This window comes from Sinocyclocheilus rhinocerous, unplaced genomic scaffold, assembly GCF_001515625.1.
Source record: "Sinocyclocheilus rhinocerous isolate Xijiao unplaced genomic scaffold, SAMN03320098_v1.1 scaffold2660, whole genome shotgun sequence".
Classification (NCBI taxonomy): Eukaryota; Metazoa; Chordata; class Actinopteri; order Cypriniformes; family Cyprinidae; genus Sinocyclocheilus; species Sinocyclocheilus rhinocerous.
Window position 1 is genome coordinate 9,801 of NW_015630549.1, and position 18,381 is coordinate 28,181.

The 18,381-nt window shown below is 37.8% G+C and overlaps 2 protein-coding genes across 2 annotated transcripts in view; one reads left to right on the forward strand and one right to left on the reverse strand.

Moving 5' to 3' along the window:
• The window catches only part of uevld (UEV and lactate/malate dehyrogenase domains), an 11,757-nt gene extending 7,509 nt beyond the window's left edge, over positions 1–4,248 (forward strand). The window contains exons 10-12 of the mRNA XM_016553003.1: positions 2,381–2,468; positions 2,592–2,715; positions 3,382–4,248. Coding sequence (XP_016408489.1) covers positions 2,381–2,468; positions 2,592–2,715; positions 3,382–3,546 — 377 coding nt within the window. The 3' untranslated portion in view covers positions 3,547–4,248. The remainder of the gene's footprint in view (positions 1–2,380; positions 2,469–2,591; positions 2,716–3,381) is intronic.
• Positions 4,249–4,309: 61 nt separating this feature from the next.
• LOC107740555 (USP6 N-terminal-like protein) overlaps positions 4,310–18,381 on the reverse strand; it is a 24,747-nt gene continuing 10,675 nt past the window's right edge. Inside the window, exons 2-14 of the mRNA XM_016553001.1 lie at positions 17,386–17,459; positions 14,952–15,037; positions 14,640–14,679; positions 14,380–14,460; positions 13,583–13,690; positions 12,020–12,129; positions 10,423–10,471; positions 8,652–8,772; positions 8,457–8,551; positions 8,302–8,367; positions 7,500–7,599; positions 6,905–7,057; positions 4,310–6,491 (exon numbers count right to left, since the gene is read on the reverse strand). Of these exons, the coding sequence (XP_016408487.1) occupies positions 5,338–6,491; positions 6,905–7,057; positions 7,500–7,599; positions 8,302–8,367; positions 8,457–8,551; positions 8,652–8,772; positions 10,423–10,471; positions 12,020–12,129; positions 13,583–13,690; positions 14,380–14,460; positions 14,640–14,679; positions 14,952–15,037; positions 17,386–17,451 (2,229 nt within the window). The 5' untranslated portion in view covers positions 17,452–17,459 and the 3' untranslated portion in view covers positions 4,310–5,337. The remainder of the gene's footprint in view (positions 6,492–6,904; positions 7,058–7,499; positions 7,600–8,301; positions 8,368–8,456; positions 8,552–8,651; positions 8,773–10,422; positions 10,472–12,019; positions 12,130–13,582; positions 13,691–14,379; positions 14,461–14,639; positions 14,680–14,951; positions 15,038–17,385; positions 17,460–18,381) is intronic.

An 18,381-nucleotide genomic window follows, 5' to 3' on the forward strand; every position in this document is an offset into this window, starting at 1 on the left:
ACCCTCAAGTCATCCTAGGTGTATATGATTTTCTTCTTTCAGACGAATACAATCAGTTATATTCAAAAATGTCCTGACTCTTCCAAGCTTTATAATGGCAGTGAATGGGGGTCGAGATTTTGAAGCCCAAAAAAGTGCGTCCATCCATCATAAAAAGTGCTCCACACGGCTCCGTTGGGTTAATAAAGGCCTTCTGAAGCGAAGTGATGCATTTTTGTAAGAAATATATCCATATTTAAAACTATTTAAGCCATAATCTCTAGCTTCCACTAACTATCGTACACGCGTTCACGAGAGAGTGGCATCCAGCGGATGACGTATGATGTAGGCATAGCGTAAGGATCGGTGAGAAGTGACTAACGCAGAAGTGCAGATGAGAGAGCAAAACAAAACTCCGGTCACGAATTAGAAGTACAAAATGAGGATTTGTAAAGAAAAATGTTGGAGGATTTCGATATAAGCCCAGAGGAGACTGGTTTTCCTTTGCTGTAAACAAAACTTTGTTCTCGCGACACTAGCATATTCTCACCGGAGTTTATGCTACGCCTACATCATACGTCATCCGCTGGACGTCACTCTCTCGTGAACATGCGTACGATAGTTAGTGGAAGCTAGAGATTATGGCTTAAATAGTTTTAAATATGGATATTTTTCTTACACAAACGCTTCGCTTCAGAAGGCCTTTATTAACCCCTTGGAGCCGTGTGGAGCACTTTTTATGATGGATGGATGCACTTTTTTGGGCTTCAAAATCTCAACACCCATTCACTGCCATTATAAAGCTTGGAAGAGTCAGGACATTTTTGAATATAACTGATTGTATTCGTCTGAAAGAAGAAAATCATATACACCTAGGATGACTTGAGGGTGAGTAAATCATGGGGTAATTGTCATTTTTGAGTGAACTATCCCTTTAAAAGTTCTTAAAATAGGAGCAGAAAGTCTTAAATTCATGGCATTAAATGTTATTATTTTTGTCTTGTTTTCCAATACAAATATCAAAACATCCTTAAATCTAAATAAATTCATTTGAGACGCAAACTGAAGATACAAAGTCTTGCTTTCTGAGAAGTATATCAAAATGAGTCTGTTTAAAACAAGAAGAAACAGAAATTTTCTGAGCCAAGATATTTGTCCTTTTTTCATCATAAAATCACTTCATTTTGACAAATTTCCCAGAAAACAAAACTTCTTATCATGTCATCTTTGCATTCACCTTGATTTAAGAATTTTTAAGCATTTGCACTGGAAAAACAAAACAAAAATAGCGAGAAATAACACAACTTTTGTACAGTGTGATCAGAAGGTACAGTAAAAGTACGGTTGGAAGATGTATTTTCAAACTTTGAAGTGTTGCTAATACAATTCATTGTGTTCTCCTTAGACATCTACATTTAGAGAACATAGTGATCTATTGTTCTTGCTTCAATTTATTCCTAATATTTTCTTAATTGGTCTTTAAAAAAGTCTTCATAAGGCGACGTGCATAAACCCTGAAAGAGGATTCGTAGAATTGAAAAGTGGATAATTATTCTAGATAAACACTGCTACACAAATGTGGACCTGTTTCTGCTGTAACAGTTGTTAAATTGCTAACAATTTGAGTCATGGTCATATTAACACCTCGGATGCGCAGTAATGTTCTGAGGTCGGTGTCTGGTTTTAAATAATTAATGTGACAGCTCTCTCTGGTTGTGTATCAGTGGCATTGTGGGGTAATATGGGGCCAGGAACTGACCATCTACAAGTATATCAAAATGAGTCTGTTTAAAACAAGAAGAAACAGAAATTTTCATCAAAAAAGATATTTGTCCTTTTTTCATCATAAAATCACTTCATTTTGACAAATTTCCCAGAAAACAAAACTTCTTATCATGTCATCTTTGCATTCACCTTGATTTAAGAATTTTTAAGCATTTGCACTGGAAAAACAAAACAAAAATAGCGAGAAATAACACAACTTTTGTACAGTGTGATCAGAAGGTACAGTAAAAGTACGGTTGGAAGATGTATTTTCAAACTTTGAAGTGTTGCTAATACAATTCATTGTGTTCTCCTTAGACATCTACATTTAGAGAACATAGTGATCTATTGTTCTTGCTTCAATTTATTCCTAATATTTTCTTAATTGGTCTTTAAAAAAGTCTTCATAAGGCGACGTGCATAAACCCTGAAAGAGGATTCGTAGAATTGAAAAGTGGATAATTATTCTAGATAAACACTGCTACACAAATGTGGACCTGTTTCTGCTGTAACAGTTGTTAAATTGCTAACAATTTGCGTCATGGTCATAGTAACACCTCGGATGCGCAGTAATGTTCTGAGGTCGGTGTCTGGTTTTAAATAATTAATGTGACAGCTCTCTCTGGTTGTGTATCAGTGGCATTGTGGGGTAATATGGGGCCAGGAACTGACCATCTACAAGCGTTAACCCCAGTGTCCAACTCCACCAAACCCTTAATGGACAGGTATGGGTTAAAAATATCAGCATCCAGATATTTTTCATATAATTTCCAGTAGAATTTTAAAGAATTGTTAATTGATGGTTTGTTACTGCATGATGAAGCGTGAACTGTTTGATATGTTCTCAGGGCATTAGAGATGCTCAAAGGCAGAGGTCAGAGGTCATGGTCAGTCGGGTTGTCCATTGCTGACATCACTCACAGCATTGTAACGGGCAAAAAGAAGATACACTCTGTCACGACACTGGCTGAGGTTAGTTGCCTACCTTGTAGAATAATATGCATTCAGTAAGTTTGTGGTCAGGACTGCAGGATGAATTAAAATGATTTAAATTGATTTAGATTAAAACAAGCACTTGAAATTGCTTAGAATGCTTAAAAAAATCGATGTCTAAACTGGATTTCTTTTTAAAAAGAACAACATTGCAACATTTTATTATTAATATAATTTATTGTTTTATTAAAGAACATACAGTTCTTAAATTCTGGAATCACAAAACGAATTAAGGTGAATTAATTTAATGTGTTTACATTCGTAGTTTGTGTTAATAAAGTTTGAAAACAAGCAGCTGTCGTATTTACAGCAGAACAAACTGGAGGAAATATTATAGCTTATATGAGGGGATCTTTTAATATTATGTTGGGCAATAGGGGGCCTTCAAGCCAAAAGGTTAAGGACAACTGTTTTAAAGCATTAACATGCAACTAACTTTTGGAAGTGTTTAGAAATGTAAATTTTGTGTCTAGATTGTCAAAATTAAGTCAACTATATGTCAACTATAATATATACTGTAGGAGCCACATGAATGTATCTTACAGAAAAATGATAAAGTGGCTGTGAAAACAAACATTTTAGCATCTTTTAATCGGTGTCTGTTAATTTTGAGATCATGTAAATGCAAGCCTCCAATTCTTTCAGGGTTGGGGTGGAATCGGTTCCAAAGTGTTCCTCAGCTTGCCTTGCATCCTCGGGGAAACAGGCTCTACCCGATTACCAGGAGTGGCTCTGGGTTCAGAAGATGAAATGAAGCTGAGGGAGAGTGTGGCGTGTCAGGTCAACCTCTTCATGCAGCTGAGATTGTAACTCAGGTACTGGATGAAACAGCATCACCTCTACAAGAGGTACATTTTCTCTGCAGGCTCTGTTACAACTGCAGCTTTGAAACACACTTTCAGATTTAATGAGGGGTGAGCTCAAGGAAATTTCTCACGGAAGGTAAAGATACGGTTTAGTCCTTCCTGCAATACTTGCTTATCTTATATTCTCACAGCAGCCACTGTGAAGTGAAAGTCATCCATCTGACAGCAATAGCACTGAAGACTTTATCTTGGCTTCCTGTGAAGCATTATGCATAAAATCACTGCACTTGTTTACAATACAAACTATGTATATGCAATCCTGTTTGTCGTAACTGGTTACCTCTGAGAATAATGCAACAATGGTGCCTTTATGAAGGTTCAATTATGGTAGAAAGGTAAAATGAATGGCTTCAAGTGCTTGTTAAATGCAGTTACCAATCAGGCAGATCTGTCATGTAGGTTTGCTTTTAAATCAATTAAAGGGCATGGGTTCCTGCAAGTGAATGTGTATTTATACAGAAATACCTGACCCTTGTGTTATATTTTATCATGTTGTGCTTGTACCATGTACCTCTGAATGTGAAATCAGAATTGATTTACACAGCAATAATGTAAATATTAAAATAAACACTCCACTTTACGTAGTCTCATTGTTGCGAGGAAAACACAAGTTTTTTTTTTAGTTGTTAATCAAATAAGAAAGTCAAATGAGCACAGAGTTTAAAAAGGTCAAACTTTAAACTGGGTTTAAAAATTTCAACACAAACTGAACATTAAGACCATTTAACCTGAGAATAATAATATAAACGCAATTAAATATCATAAGCTCTTACTACAAACAACAAAGTGCAAATCAAACCTGTTCTATTTACAATTACACAATAAAGCTATACAATGACCTTGAATATACAGTTTCTTCATTTTAACATTCAGTGTGGCGACTGTATTTCCCAGTAAATAATTTTTTACCAAGTTATGCTATAATCCTCCACAAGATGGCGCTATAGGGCAGTACACAGCATTAAGGTTTGATGAAGGAATTTCCTTTTTGAGCAAATCTAAGACCGCTGAAAAATGTCCTTTCAATGTAACCAGGGAACTTATGCCAGTGTCTTAAGATCCTTGTTTACATTTCCAAAACATCTTCATATTTAATGTTGATGTGCATCCTTTAGATGCATTTTCTTAATATAACCAAAGTTTAAAAAGAAACAAAAACAACACAACTGCACCAAGATATAAAACCAACCAACAAAACAAGACAAAAAAATAATGACAATAACTGATCTAATTTTTTGCCTTTCATCAAGATGAAAACAAGTCCCACTATAGTACTGATCTGACAGTATAGATCTGACAAGGAACATAATATCTCCCAGAAAACAACATATAAATAGTCACAAACAAAATAATGTTGCCTGTCACATTTTCTGTGATGACCAGTGGAAATATCAGTACATCTCAATTACTACACCGATTAAAGATATCACTTCAAACCACATGATGACTCCCTGGAAAACTGGTTGCTCAACTAACTAAAAGGTGATTCTGATAACTGCTACAACTAGATGAAAAGGGGATTTCGTTACAACAAATTTGTATGATAAAACACACACATTCTAACATCCTGTTTAGATCTGCCAAATGTAACACACATTGCAACATAAGAAAATAATTGCAACATCTAAATGGTAAAAAAAAAAGTTAATATAAAAGCACAAAAGTCCAAACGATGGAAACACGCCTTCAGTTCACACTAACAACAGTACTTGCCGTATAAGTGTGATTCCAGCAACTAATGACTTGGAACATGCATTCGGTAGAAGTCTGAATCAGAGTGTACAGGAGAGAGCATTGTGGGTCGTGATTTTTTGGGCGGTAGTCCTGGGAGCTGTGACTGACCCCTATCTTGTTCAGTCTGGTTTAAATCCACCTGACTGCACGGGACTGAAGATACGAGGATGGGTTTATCTGCGAAGTCAATTGGTGGTTGGGGAAAAATGCAGTCTGGAGTCACCCAACTCTTTGCCGCCTCAATGCATGGAAGAGGTGGAGGGAGTGGTGAAGAGTCGGGCGTGTAGAAGAACATAGATGGGGGCGGTAGAGGAAGAGACACAGCATCATCTGGAGGAAGGGGAAGGGTGGTGTTCATGAGACCCAAGTTTGGGTTTTGCGGCAATGTGGCCGCCATCTCCAACAGCCTCTCCACAGACAGATCCTCCTCTTCTGAGAGGTTGTCGTAATGCGAGGTGTTGGAAGGTCTCCGGTCACCTGATGATGGCGGGACATACAGGTTGACCGGAAACTTGCTTAGCTGCCGATGGGATCTATACGAGGAAGGTGATGAAGAAGGATCTTCTAAGATGAGATCCAAAGGTTGGGCAATTGGTGGTGGAGGAAGGCAAAATGGGACATCCTCTTCTAGAGGTGAAAGCTCGACCCCTTCATCAGTACAGGGAAGAGGTGGAGGAGGTAATTCTGGGAGATTCAAAGAGTTGATACTGGAAGAATCTGTTATGGGTGACTGGTACGGAGGAGGCCAATCTTCAGACACCGCTGATAGGGGTCTACTAACACATTCATTCTTCAACGAAAGAGTCTCTGCTGAAAATGGTGCAGGTTTTGGGTGTAGTAGATGATCTGGTCTTTGTACAGGTGCACTGTCTTCATTCTTCACCGTGATCCCTGGTTCTTCAGGTGAAGTTTGTGACAGCGAAGAGTTTGAAGTTGAGTGGGTGAGCTTTGAAAGAGGGGAAGATGAGGTAATGGTAGGGATGTGTTTTTCGCTGCTCTGCTTGTGGGTGGTGGTGTCTTTCGCCTGAAGCTTGGTTGAGGTTTGATTGTTGTGTGCTGATGGCGGTAAGGGTACACACTCGGTCTTGATTACTGGAAGCAGTACTATTGGACGCTCCTCACCCAGGGGTATCTTTGGGAACTCATCTCCCTTGGCTACAAGTCAAACCCAGAAAAGACAGTTGTTGTAACAGTCTAGAATTGCATAAAACCACAGGACACTCTTTAGAAGAAAGTTTCTTCCAAGGTTCCTTAGGTTCAGCAAAAAACCCTCTTTTAATCAAAGACCATTTTTGTTGTCGAGTTGGTCATATGGGTCTTGATGTTACATTATAGGTTAGTAAGAGCTTCCAACTTCTTTAAAGCACCTGTACAAATGGTTTTCTAAACATCTACACCATAAAAAGTGCTTTGTGGAAGCTTCTCTAACTGGAACCTTTATTTTTAAGAATGTACACTTTACAGACTCCAAAGACATCCAGCTTTTTGGGAACAAGGCTTCCTTAATTATTCTCTCTGGTATTTGCTCAGAATGTTCTCATTTACAAAAAACACAATTTGTATTTTACCTGGAGGAGGGAGGTCGAGCTTCATCCTGCGGAGTTCTGTCATAGACGACTGTAGCTGCTCAATAACGGCATCGTCGCTCATAGTGGAGGAGGAAGCAATACGCTCCTGCAGAAACTCCCTCAGGTCCTCCAGAGACATCTTCAGAAGATGCTCTGACAGGAAAAGAATGAGACTTTAGACTTTATAAGCTTCTAATTAAACACTTCTACACTACCCAAACAGCAACATTAAAGAACTATCGGTTGAAAGAAACTCTAGGCAGCTCGTTTAGTACTACAACCACAACTCTTTTGCCCAGACTAAACATTATTTTAACATTCATTCAGCAGAAACTATATTCTAAATAGTCTCTTAGTTGATGCTTTTATCCAAAATGACTGACAATACACTTGATCCAGTGAGTGTATCTGGAGTAACCAACCCTAAGTCAAGTTTCTTGCTCAAGGGTGCAATAATGAATCACCCCATATGGGATTTGTACCTACAAACTTTTGGTAACCCGATCTTTAACCACTATATAGTTCTATGTTGTACACAAGGACATGGTGATAGCTCATGTGGTTCTACAGAAATCCACCAGAGTTGGATTCTTACTTTTGTGCAATTTGAGGAGAGTATAGGCCATGCCGGTTAGAACTTTTTCTCCCTCTAATATGTAGATGTCCCAAAGACGCAGGGTGAGTGTGAAGGGTGTCTATACAGCAGAAACACAACAGACTCGAGTCATCAACCAGCTAAGCAGTGCTCCAACATGAATAAAACATTGACACAGGATTCTCTAAAGGGTTCAGCCCAACCATATAAAACTTTAAGCAGATGATGTTTCCAGTCTTTTTCACACAAAAACTTCCTGTATGTGAATGATGTAATTCTCCTTACTGAGTTGCAGAATTTGGAGTATTTTGACTCGGCTGGTAAAAAATGATGTCCTGTCCAGGCAAGGCCACCGATAGGGTAGTAAAGAAGACCATTTATCTACACCTAAAAGGTCCATAGTAGTACCTTTTAGAGTAGTAATATGTACCCTTACAGTACTACTACTAACCTTTTAGGGGTAAATAAGGTACAAAGATGTCCCTTTAAGGGTACTGCCCCAGTGACAAGCAGTTGTACCCCTAAAGGTACAATTTTAGAACTTTTTTTTTTTCCTGAGCATACTTAGATCCATCAAATCGATTTGTTGAGGTCACATTGTATAAATATTTTGTGGAGATTTTTGTCAGAGACTGGAATACCAGTTCAGACAGACCTGCCTCTTATATTCATACAAGACAAAGTGAATTTTTGTGACATGTTTTAGGTTTCATTGTGATTTATTGAAAGTTTCAGCTCCATAACTGAGACCTAAACACGGTGAAAATGTTGTAACAAGTTGAAAATTTAAATCGTGCCTCACCCTGTCAATAAAACACTGAAGGAACCATTTGGTTGTGTAGATACCAGTGGACATCTGTTCCTTATCCTGGGTTTAGGAAAACATTTGACAAAACTGAGAAAGTGTTTATATGTTGTTAAAGCCAAGCAAACCGAGGTTAAAATAAGAAATCTCACCAAGTGTTTCCTGATTTTGGGAAGGAGTTTAGACAGTATTTTGTCATGATGAACCTGAAAACGCTGGAGTTTGGGAAACCCTGGGATGAAGAAGCCTTTAAGAAACCACAGAGGAAGACACAGATATGTATCACCAATTACAGAGTGTACTACAAAAACAAAGATATCTATAGAGAGACTTAGCATGACACTCACCATGCATGGCATGTTTCTGATTGGTCAGTAGCTGTGATAAGGCCCAGAATGCATCTTCCTCATTCATGTACATGAGCAGAATGGCAGCGATCTGACTCATGCCCTGACAGTAGCTCACTTCCTACACATAACCAGATAGACTTAGTACACTTTGTCACAAACTTTACTCAACATTCAGACATAGAGAATGACCTAAGGATTAAATGCTAATTTAACCAATTACAAAACAATAACTTTGTAGTACTTTAACTTGACACAGAAAAGGAAAGTGGTAAAATTCAAAGTCTCCTGTTTCTTGTTCTCTCCACTTCTCTTGCTCACTCCAACTCTACCCCCCGCCTCGTCCCATGCGTCCCGAGTCACCCTCCTCTTGCCCAGTTGACCCACTTTCTACTGGCAACATCGGGAAGGAAAAGGAACATGGTACCATTTCCCGTCTCTTTGAGACTGACACACTCCTCATTTTTACAAACAATGAAATTTATGTGCATTTCTTGTCCCAGCAGTTTTGTCAAACGTCAAAACATCATGTAAAAAAGATTTCTTCCATTTGTCTTTGTCCATCCTCTGTATCATCTATGTTTAGGGTCAATTCCCAGTAAGTACCCAATAAATAAAGTTGCATATCATCCAATTAGCACCAGACAGATGGCCTTTGTTAAAGTCTTAAGACCCTGGTCACCCATATTTGTCTGAAAGAAGAAAGTCATATACACCTAGGTTGACTTGAGGGTGAGTAAATCATGGGGTAATTATTCATTTTTGGGTGAACTATCCCTTTAAGTCATGAAACCTCATAAGTCATGATTTGCTATATAGGCAGCAACTCCACACACCATGCAAATATAGTTCTCCACAGAAAATTTGACTTGCTAGCTGGTCTTCCAGCCAAGTCAAACTGGTTTGTTAACTGATTTTAGATAAAAAAATTTTTTTGAGTTTCCGAAAGTCAGAGCCAGTCTGCAGATTTTGTACAGTCAGAGGTCATCAATTTCACAAAAAATCAGTAGTGTATAACTGGCGCAGACTTTTCAGACTATGATTCCATCCAGTTGAAGGATATCAAACTTGTTTTAGAACTGGTTTTAGAACACACATTTTTTTTATTTGTCTCCTAGCAATGAGGGGCATGTTTCTGCATGAGTTTGCGGCGTTTGGAAAGACAATGTTTGGTACTGTGTAAAAGATCCAGTCGTTTAGTGTATAATGCCCAGATTTTCTCTGTAATCATTTACAAAGGTGGCAAGTGTATGATGCCTAGTGTTTTAAAATCTGATTTTAAAAGACACGTTATGCATTCCAGCTTTAAGTGTATTCCATTATTAACTTTTAAGCACATACATTTACAAACAAAAGGGATTATGGGCAATTTAACCCAAAAACCACACATGCACAGTCTATCATTCGGGTTTATAGTACCTACTATTTTCAACATGCTACCATTTGGAACACAATTCTCCAAATCTTGCATTTTATACAGTACGGATGGTATTCAAATTGGCATGTAGCCATGTCTTTATTCACTGATGCAAATACAAGCTTTATTTTCGGGTTAGGGTCTATAGCCATTATATTTAGCTTAACGTAAGAACAATAGAAGTCGATGGGAAGTCGCCATTAGCACAGTAATTGTCTGTGTGTGTGTGTGTGTCTGTGTTGACAGGGTGGGACACCGAACTTCTTTCCCTCTGCTCTGGTTCATCCAGCACATGCTGTTCTGAGTTGCATAACACATTTACACACAAACATTCAAACTCCGTCAGTCTCTTACCGTGTTGTAGACTGAATACGCTGCCAGCACATTGAACAGGGCTTGCTGTCTGTAAAGGACAAAAAACACAGCTCAATCAAACTGTTCCCAGTATTACAAGATGGCTATAATTATGATTTCAAACATTTAGTTCAATGTATACAGTAACCAGGTCAATGACATGATGCCAAGATTTCTGTAATCCATTGAGAAATACATAAAAAATGCACTACATATAGACAATGTCTTGAATGAGACTCTTCTGTAAAGAATTTGTATTAAATTTCTGAATTACAATAATTTTATGAATTAAAATTATTTAATTATTTAATTCAGTCTCTTAAGATTCATTTGACCTATTCATGAGATGGCAAGTTATAACCCTAAGAAAACTTCATGATATTCATGCCAATAGATCATTTTTAAAAATACTTTTTATGTTGTAAACTATTTATTTAATCATTAATGAGTCATTCAAACAAATATTTTTTTGGCTGAAAAAGTTGTAATTTTCAATTAACACAATGTTGTTCAAAATTATTTGAACCCAACATGAACTCAAACATTATGTTTTAAAATCATTTTATTTATTTATTATTATTATTATTATTAATTTTCATCATGGACATCCATCTTTTTCATTAATCCAACTACATTTTGTCCTAAAAGCACTGAGGGTCCAGCCCAAATCGAACAGCAGAAAGAAACCAGCTCACAGTAGCAGTAAGAATCCATCCATGCACAAACCATCACATCCAAAGGAGACGTATGTTAATAATTCATAATGTCTGCAGATTTGAGAAGATTTAGCAATGCACAGCAAGACCCTTGGTAAGAGGCCAGAGGAAAGCAGAATTGTGACTAGTGTGTCGTAGAAACACTCATGAGCAACACAAACAAACAGCAGATGTGTTAAACAGAACTTTAGCCCCATATCCTCTTATTGGCCACGCAGTGCTAATAAAAATGTAGAAGTCATTGCTCAGAACTTCCATCCGCCAGATACCCTGTGCAAAGAGGTTGTGGTTGATCTACGTATGTTGTGGGTGTGCTGCCCATGCAAACCACATAGCTGAAACCTCTTTGTGCACTTTTATCTACAAGACCCTTTCAGTTTACATTTGTTAAGTGGGATGACACTTTTGAATATCAAATATACGGAAAGATTATTGAGGGGCATCTGGGCAACGTTTTGTTAAAAATTCATGATACACTCATTGGCTGTCAAATTTGGGGTTTAAAAACAGAAGAAAATAATGTTTTTGATGACTGTCCATTTTCAAGAGGATATTCAATCCCAAGTGGGTCTTTATGATTGTCTGGTACGAAAGGAAATCTTTTTATTTTTTTCGTGACACTGTGGCAGAACTTTAGTTGTTATGGACAGCATCAAAGTATATATTTATTCTGGGGATGATGGTAATGAGTCACCGGTTGTATCATTTCCTGTGAGGCCGCTCACAGTAACAGGAAGTTGAACAAAAACGCAGTAACAAAGAGGAAGTAGTCTGAGCATCTCAACTGAAAAGCACAATGCCAAACAGACCTTGAGTGAAATGAAGAAAGACTTTCTTGAGTGTGTGTGTATGTGTATGAATTCAAGCAATATCTTTCTTACTTGACCCCAAAGCGATCCATGAACATGATATGGTTTCTAAAGGTCCTGTTGACATCAAGATCAATCTGCTTAATTTCTGTCGAATACTTCTTGGCTTGTTCCTTCATTTTCTGCAACAACATGAAAACAAAAAAGTTGGCAATAACTGTTATATTTTTTGGAAACTACAGCATATCCAAAACTAAAGTAAAACCAAAACTCAAAGTTAAATGCTAAATTTTAGCGCTAGCAGCACCAAACAGAATTGCAAAAATAATATTTTTTTCAAAAAGGTTTCACAAAAACTGCCCGCATCTGCTATTGGTCAGACAAACAGATAGTCCCACCCCAAACTGATGCGCAAGCAAACGGAGTAAAGGTCCTCAGAGCAATATACTCAGAAAGTTAACCTACAAATGGCTTACCAATGGTTATCTATGCATATTAAGCTTATAGGAGAAAGTTTTTAAACATTGTCACTATAAACTATTGTTGAACAGAAAGAGCTGCATCAGCTTTCCACAGGAAAAATAATACATACAATATTGGTTATTTCAGCTTTTATATATTTAGAAAATTAGCAGATGACTGCAGTGCACACTGTTACCTACACTACAGTACACCTAAACCATGGCTGCAAACCGGCATCTAAATTTTCATACAAAAACCAAAGACACTGGTTTCCATTTAAAGGCAGAGTAAGTGATTTCTGGTAGCCAATGTTGATATTTGAAATCACCAAAACAAACACGCCCCTACCCCAAAAGGGTCTTGCCCCTATTCTGATAGCTCCGCCCCACATATACGTACGCAACCCAGGCAACGACACGTCTGCTATTCACATTCGTCAGAGCAGCAAACCAGTTATAAATATTACAGCAGCACCCAGATATATTTAGAAATTCAGATATAGATACACGTTCAGTTATAAATACAACTCTTGAGCTCTAAAGATTCTGAAATGACTGAAAACAAAAATAAGTATTGGTACCATGGCACATCACATGATCCTTCAGAAATCATTCTAATATGCTGATTTGCTGCTCAAGAAATACTTCTGATTATCAATTATCAACATTTCTGTGGAAACGTTTTTTCAGGATTCTTTGATGAATAGAAAGTTCATAAACCAGCATTTATTTGAAATAAAAAAATCTTTTGTAATATGATAAATGTCTTGTCATTTTTGATAAATTCAATGTGTCCTTGAACGTAGTGTATACCATTTCTCAGGTAACCAGACTTTTGGTTTGTGGCATAAAGTCTGGTCTACTTTGCAGGTTATTCTGTTTTCTTTTCTTGTATTTTTCATATAATACCTTGGAACTTATGTAATAATCGTCACACTACACAAAGCATGCAAACCAGAAACCTTTGTTATGAAATAAAACATTGTTGTGCCAAGAGGGCAGATTGGAGACAAAACACGTCTGGCTAATTTAAACCCAAACAATCACACAGGACAAAACAAAACCCAAACAAGCGAGTCATTGAATGAATGCACATCAAACAGCCACTTTTCATTCAAAGGACCAAGTGGAGCCCAAACACATCTCACAAATATGATTCCTGCAAAGCTCCTACCTCGTACTTCCTGTAATTTGCCTCTTTCACCTTTTCCACATCCAGCAGCAGAGCCCAGGCTTGACCGCGCAGCTTCAAGGGAATCCCCTTGTATACCCGCTTCATCATCTGCAAAATGCACATGGGAAGAGGAAACAAACAGATGGCGAGATTTATTTTTGGGTCTTTAAAGGTGCTGTATGTAAGTTTTTGACTCTACTAAAGCATAAAAATACCATAATATGTTTGCAGATATTTAAGAAACATGCAAAGTTAACATATTTGTTTATCTGAAAAACAATGCTACAGTCAGTTATTCTCCTTTGAAAATGTGCGTTCCGGGCAGGAATGTCGGTCACTGTTTTGGTTTGTGAAACCCGCCCACTGCCAATTTACCCAATTGTATTTCGGCAGTTCAACCACTCGGTGTCAATCCTACATACAGCACCTTTAAGCTTCCGGATGTGTGGGTCTAAATTTCACTATAACACACAGCAGCCTTGAGTGGCATATTATGTGACTATAATGGCAGCAACAGCAATGAGATAAGAGACTACAATGCTCAATTACTCAATATATTAAAGGGGTCATATGATGCGATTTCAATTTTTCCTTTCTCTTTGGAGTTCGCTGCCTCTGCTCACTCTAGCCCTCCAGCCTCTGCTCTCGTTGTGAAAGCGAAACTACTTTGTTTGGCCTTCCAAAAGAGGCATTATATACAATTCTTAATATAGTTAATCAGCCTAACTATTTTACAATGGCTTCAAATGTGTCTCATCCAATTAAAGCTCTAAGGAACTATCAAATTTATTAGTTACCTTTTCACCGTTGCAGTACTTGTCCCACTTTTTCACCATCTTAACCCATTTTTCCTCTCTTTCAACCTCCTGGAGTTTGTACTAGGGAAATAACATACTGAATTTTAGTCTTGAATCCAAAATGTACGTAAAACAAAGAAGCCATTCATCAAGAACACCTTAATTCAATGGATTAACTTATCTAAACTGAATTTTGCCACAAAAGATTTAATAGTGATTGCAGGTGCAAAGAAAGCTGATATCATATGATATAATGTCACCTTCTCCTCCACCGCGGTTGGTGTTGGCAGTTCCTCTTCACTGGAAAAACAAATTACAAAGGGGAAATGGTTGTTTAATCTGTAGAAGTATTAAATGTCAGAAGCTTCATTCAAATAACAACTAAGATTTTACTGTGGATTTATGAAAAACATTCCTGACAACACTGTTCTAGCGGTAACAATCAACTATTGACCAAAACAAACATAAAAAGTCATATTCTTCATAACAACATAGTTCAGTTGAGCGTTTAACATCTTCAACTGAAGACAGAGGTCATTAGTGTTAAAACTGCCAGGACAGACGAGACTTACTGCAGGAAACCGAAGCGGTCTGTGACCTTGTAGATGCTGTAGTCGGCATCCTCCCAGGGGTTAATGTGCACACCCTCATGCCTGCCCTGCAACCGGCCCAACAAACAAACTGAGAAACTGGAGCAAAGGCAACAGACCCTCAAACCAATAGATGACTGGAACTCAAATAAAAACATGACTTAAAGGAATAGGTCACCAAAAATGAACATATTATTCAGTTAAAACAGTTCAAAACAAATATGTCGGTGGATTTTTTTTACTTTTTCACTAGCCAGAAGTGACAGTTTAAAGTTAAGATGACTTAATGATGGATTTGCTTCTTCTAAACATGCAAGTTCTCTCTAATTGATGGTCTGGAGTGGTGTGGATTACTTGTGGATTATTGTGATGTTTATAAAGCTGTTTGGACTCTTATTCTGACGGCACCCATTCACTGCAGAGGATCCATTGGTGAACAAGTGATGTAATGATACATTTCTCCAAATATGATGAAGAAACAAACTCATCTACATCTTGGATGGCCTGAGGGTGAGTATCAGCAAATGTTCATTTTTGGGCAAACTATTCCTTTAAAGGAAAAGGCAAGAAAAACATGTGAAAACACCCCACTTCTTTTTTAGAACAATCCAGGTCACTAAAATAAATAGGGATGATACAAGAAACCCCCAGAATTCACAATTTCTGCTAACTGAATATATTTCTGTCTATCCTGAACATCTGTCTAAGCTCCACAGCCTTATCTAAAGGTATCTGAAGTACGCAGAGAATTTCCAAGTATGCAGACACATAGTCAATTTTTGAGTGTAGCAGCAATGTTAGCATGACATCCAGCTGTTGTCCATCAAAAAACTTCCTCCTTAAAAGATTTTGGCTGTGTCCGAAAGCTAGAACTTGCTGGTTTTGTAAGCTGTATATGGAAGTATGAAGGCACAAAGGATTGTCCGGGGTCCAATTTTCACATAAAATCCTGTCTACTAAGACAGTGGTTCTCAATCTCAAACCTGTCCTGGAGTACCCCCAGCCCTGCACATTTTGTATGTCTCCCTCAACTGTCACACCTGATTCAACTCATCAGCTCATTAGTGGAGACTGCATGACCTGAAGTGGGTGTGTCAGATATAGGGAGACATACAAAATGTGCAGTGCTGGGGGTACTTCAAGGAGAGGTTTGAGAACCGCTGTACTAAGATCTGGCAAGTTTTTTGTGAATGCACTGTAAATTTCAATTTGTTAACTTTACTTTAAATCTTGCAAACCTATTGCCTCAGAAAAATCTAGTTAAGGTTTGGTATATTCAAGTTTTCATAAATTGGCTTCTGAGTACATTTTAATATACTGAGCAACCTAAACTAGATTTTTCTGAGACAATAAGTTTGCAAGATTTTTTTCCAAGTAACGTTAACATACTGAAATTTATAGTGTGCAGCACAGATGTACCTTCAGTGCCCATGATATCCCGCAACCCTGTGTGTGCAGTTTACACAATAAAATGGCATCTGATGGAGCAATTAAGAGCAGAAGAAACTAATACAGAGTAACACACACTGTAGTCTCAAGATATTTTTGGTTTTATCAGAAGCTCATTTGAACTTGGTCTTATCTAAATCTAATTTGAATTAGTTTCAGATGAAGGCCATCCAATCTAGTTCCTGGAGGGCCACTCTCTTGCTCCAACCCTAATTAAATTCACTTGAACCAGCTAATCAAGGTCTTCAGACTCATTAGACACTTCCAGGTAAGTGTGTTGGAGCTGGTTGGAGCTACACTCTGCAGGATACGGACGGACCCTCCAGGAGCAGGATTGGAGACCCCTGTTTTAGATCATTAGATGTGATTTTTTTATGCCTCTGAAGCTTGTCTGGAATTTTCCATAGGTGGTACCTTTAAACAAAACCGCTGTCTGTGAAGTCATGACAGCAAGGCAGACTCAGCCACAATCTATCCAAAAAATTACCACAATATGAACCACAACTACGTTTACCTACAAATTATAACATCAGCATTTTAATAACTTGTCTCACATCAGTTGTGTGCAGCATTTCTAAAGAAAGTTGTTCCTTGCGAAGAACAGCAAACTGCAGCAACTTTTGTAGTCTAGTGGTAAAATATCTGGGATAGTTGATTCATGAGCTTTCACAATCATTCCCTTGAGCAAGACACTTAAACTTTGGCTACTCCAAGCACTGGCATACCCAAATCTTGGTGTACTGCATCATGTGTGTACTGCAAAGGCATCTGCTTAATGACCACTTAGGCTACTACTTTACTTGGGCTACGTTGCCAATATGCATTTCTGTCCATGTCGCTGAGGGTCATGGACAATCATTAACCAGTTTCCCCTTGTCTGAACATCGGCTCAACCAGTCAAAGTTCAAAACTTAGGTCAACAATTATAAAAAGTCTGAAGGTATACAACTGAAAGGATGTAACTTGCCTTCTCATATTTTTTGATGATCTCAGCCCGTTCTTCAGCTATTAGAGTATCAATGTCCTTCTTCATCTCAAAATCTGAAAAAGAAACAAAACAAGCAGAAGCCTTTGAGCAAACTGGCTCCTGTAGATGCGTGCAAACATGTTCCTTAGATGTTGTTGAATATGACGCATTACTAATACCCTTCTGATCTACCTTCAGGTCTGTTTGGCTAAAATTAGGGCTGGGCGATATAGCTAAAAAATGTATCAACGATATAATGTTTCATATCGTTCGGTATCGATAATTATTGACATTTTTTATAACCTTTTGTAAAACAAAGAGCAATATAATTTTTTTATTTATTTAACCACTGTATTTTTAAATGAACCCAATTTATTGAGACAAACAGCAAATATTTTTTTGTTTTAACAGTCAAAAACAAAAAGGCCTAGCTAAAATGCATGAAAATGATCAGTGGCATCTACATTCCACCAAAATTACAAGTTACAACATTCATCCAAGTTGTGCCTGAAGCTGACAAACATCCATGTGAGGGGGGTTGCACGTTTATCTTGAGCCGAAAACAGACAAGTGCTGTGATGTCAGCTAATTCATCAGACAACATTCTTGTCAGTAAAGTGCTGGATAAACACATACAATGCGCAAGAACACCAGGACTTAAGTCACATGGGCAATCCATCAATTATTACACATCACTGTGCAGGCCAACAATTCAGTCTTTACCCTTTCATGTAGATGACCCAAATGTATGGTTCTCTGGTCAGATTCATACACAAACCCAAGCTTTGATGGCAATTTGATATTTGAGCAAGTCAATTTTCAGTTCTGTGCTGGTAACTAGCCCCATTGTGGCCTAAAGCAAGATAATCTTGTTATTTCAGGGTGAATTAACCATTCATAAGTTGTCTGTAAGTCAATTTGAATTAAAATGCAACTCAAAAGTGTGACTCTTAAAGGAGACATATTATGCCCCTTTTTACAATATGTAATATAAGT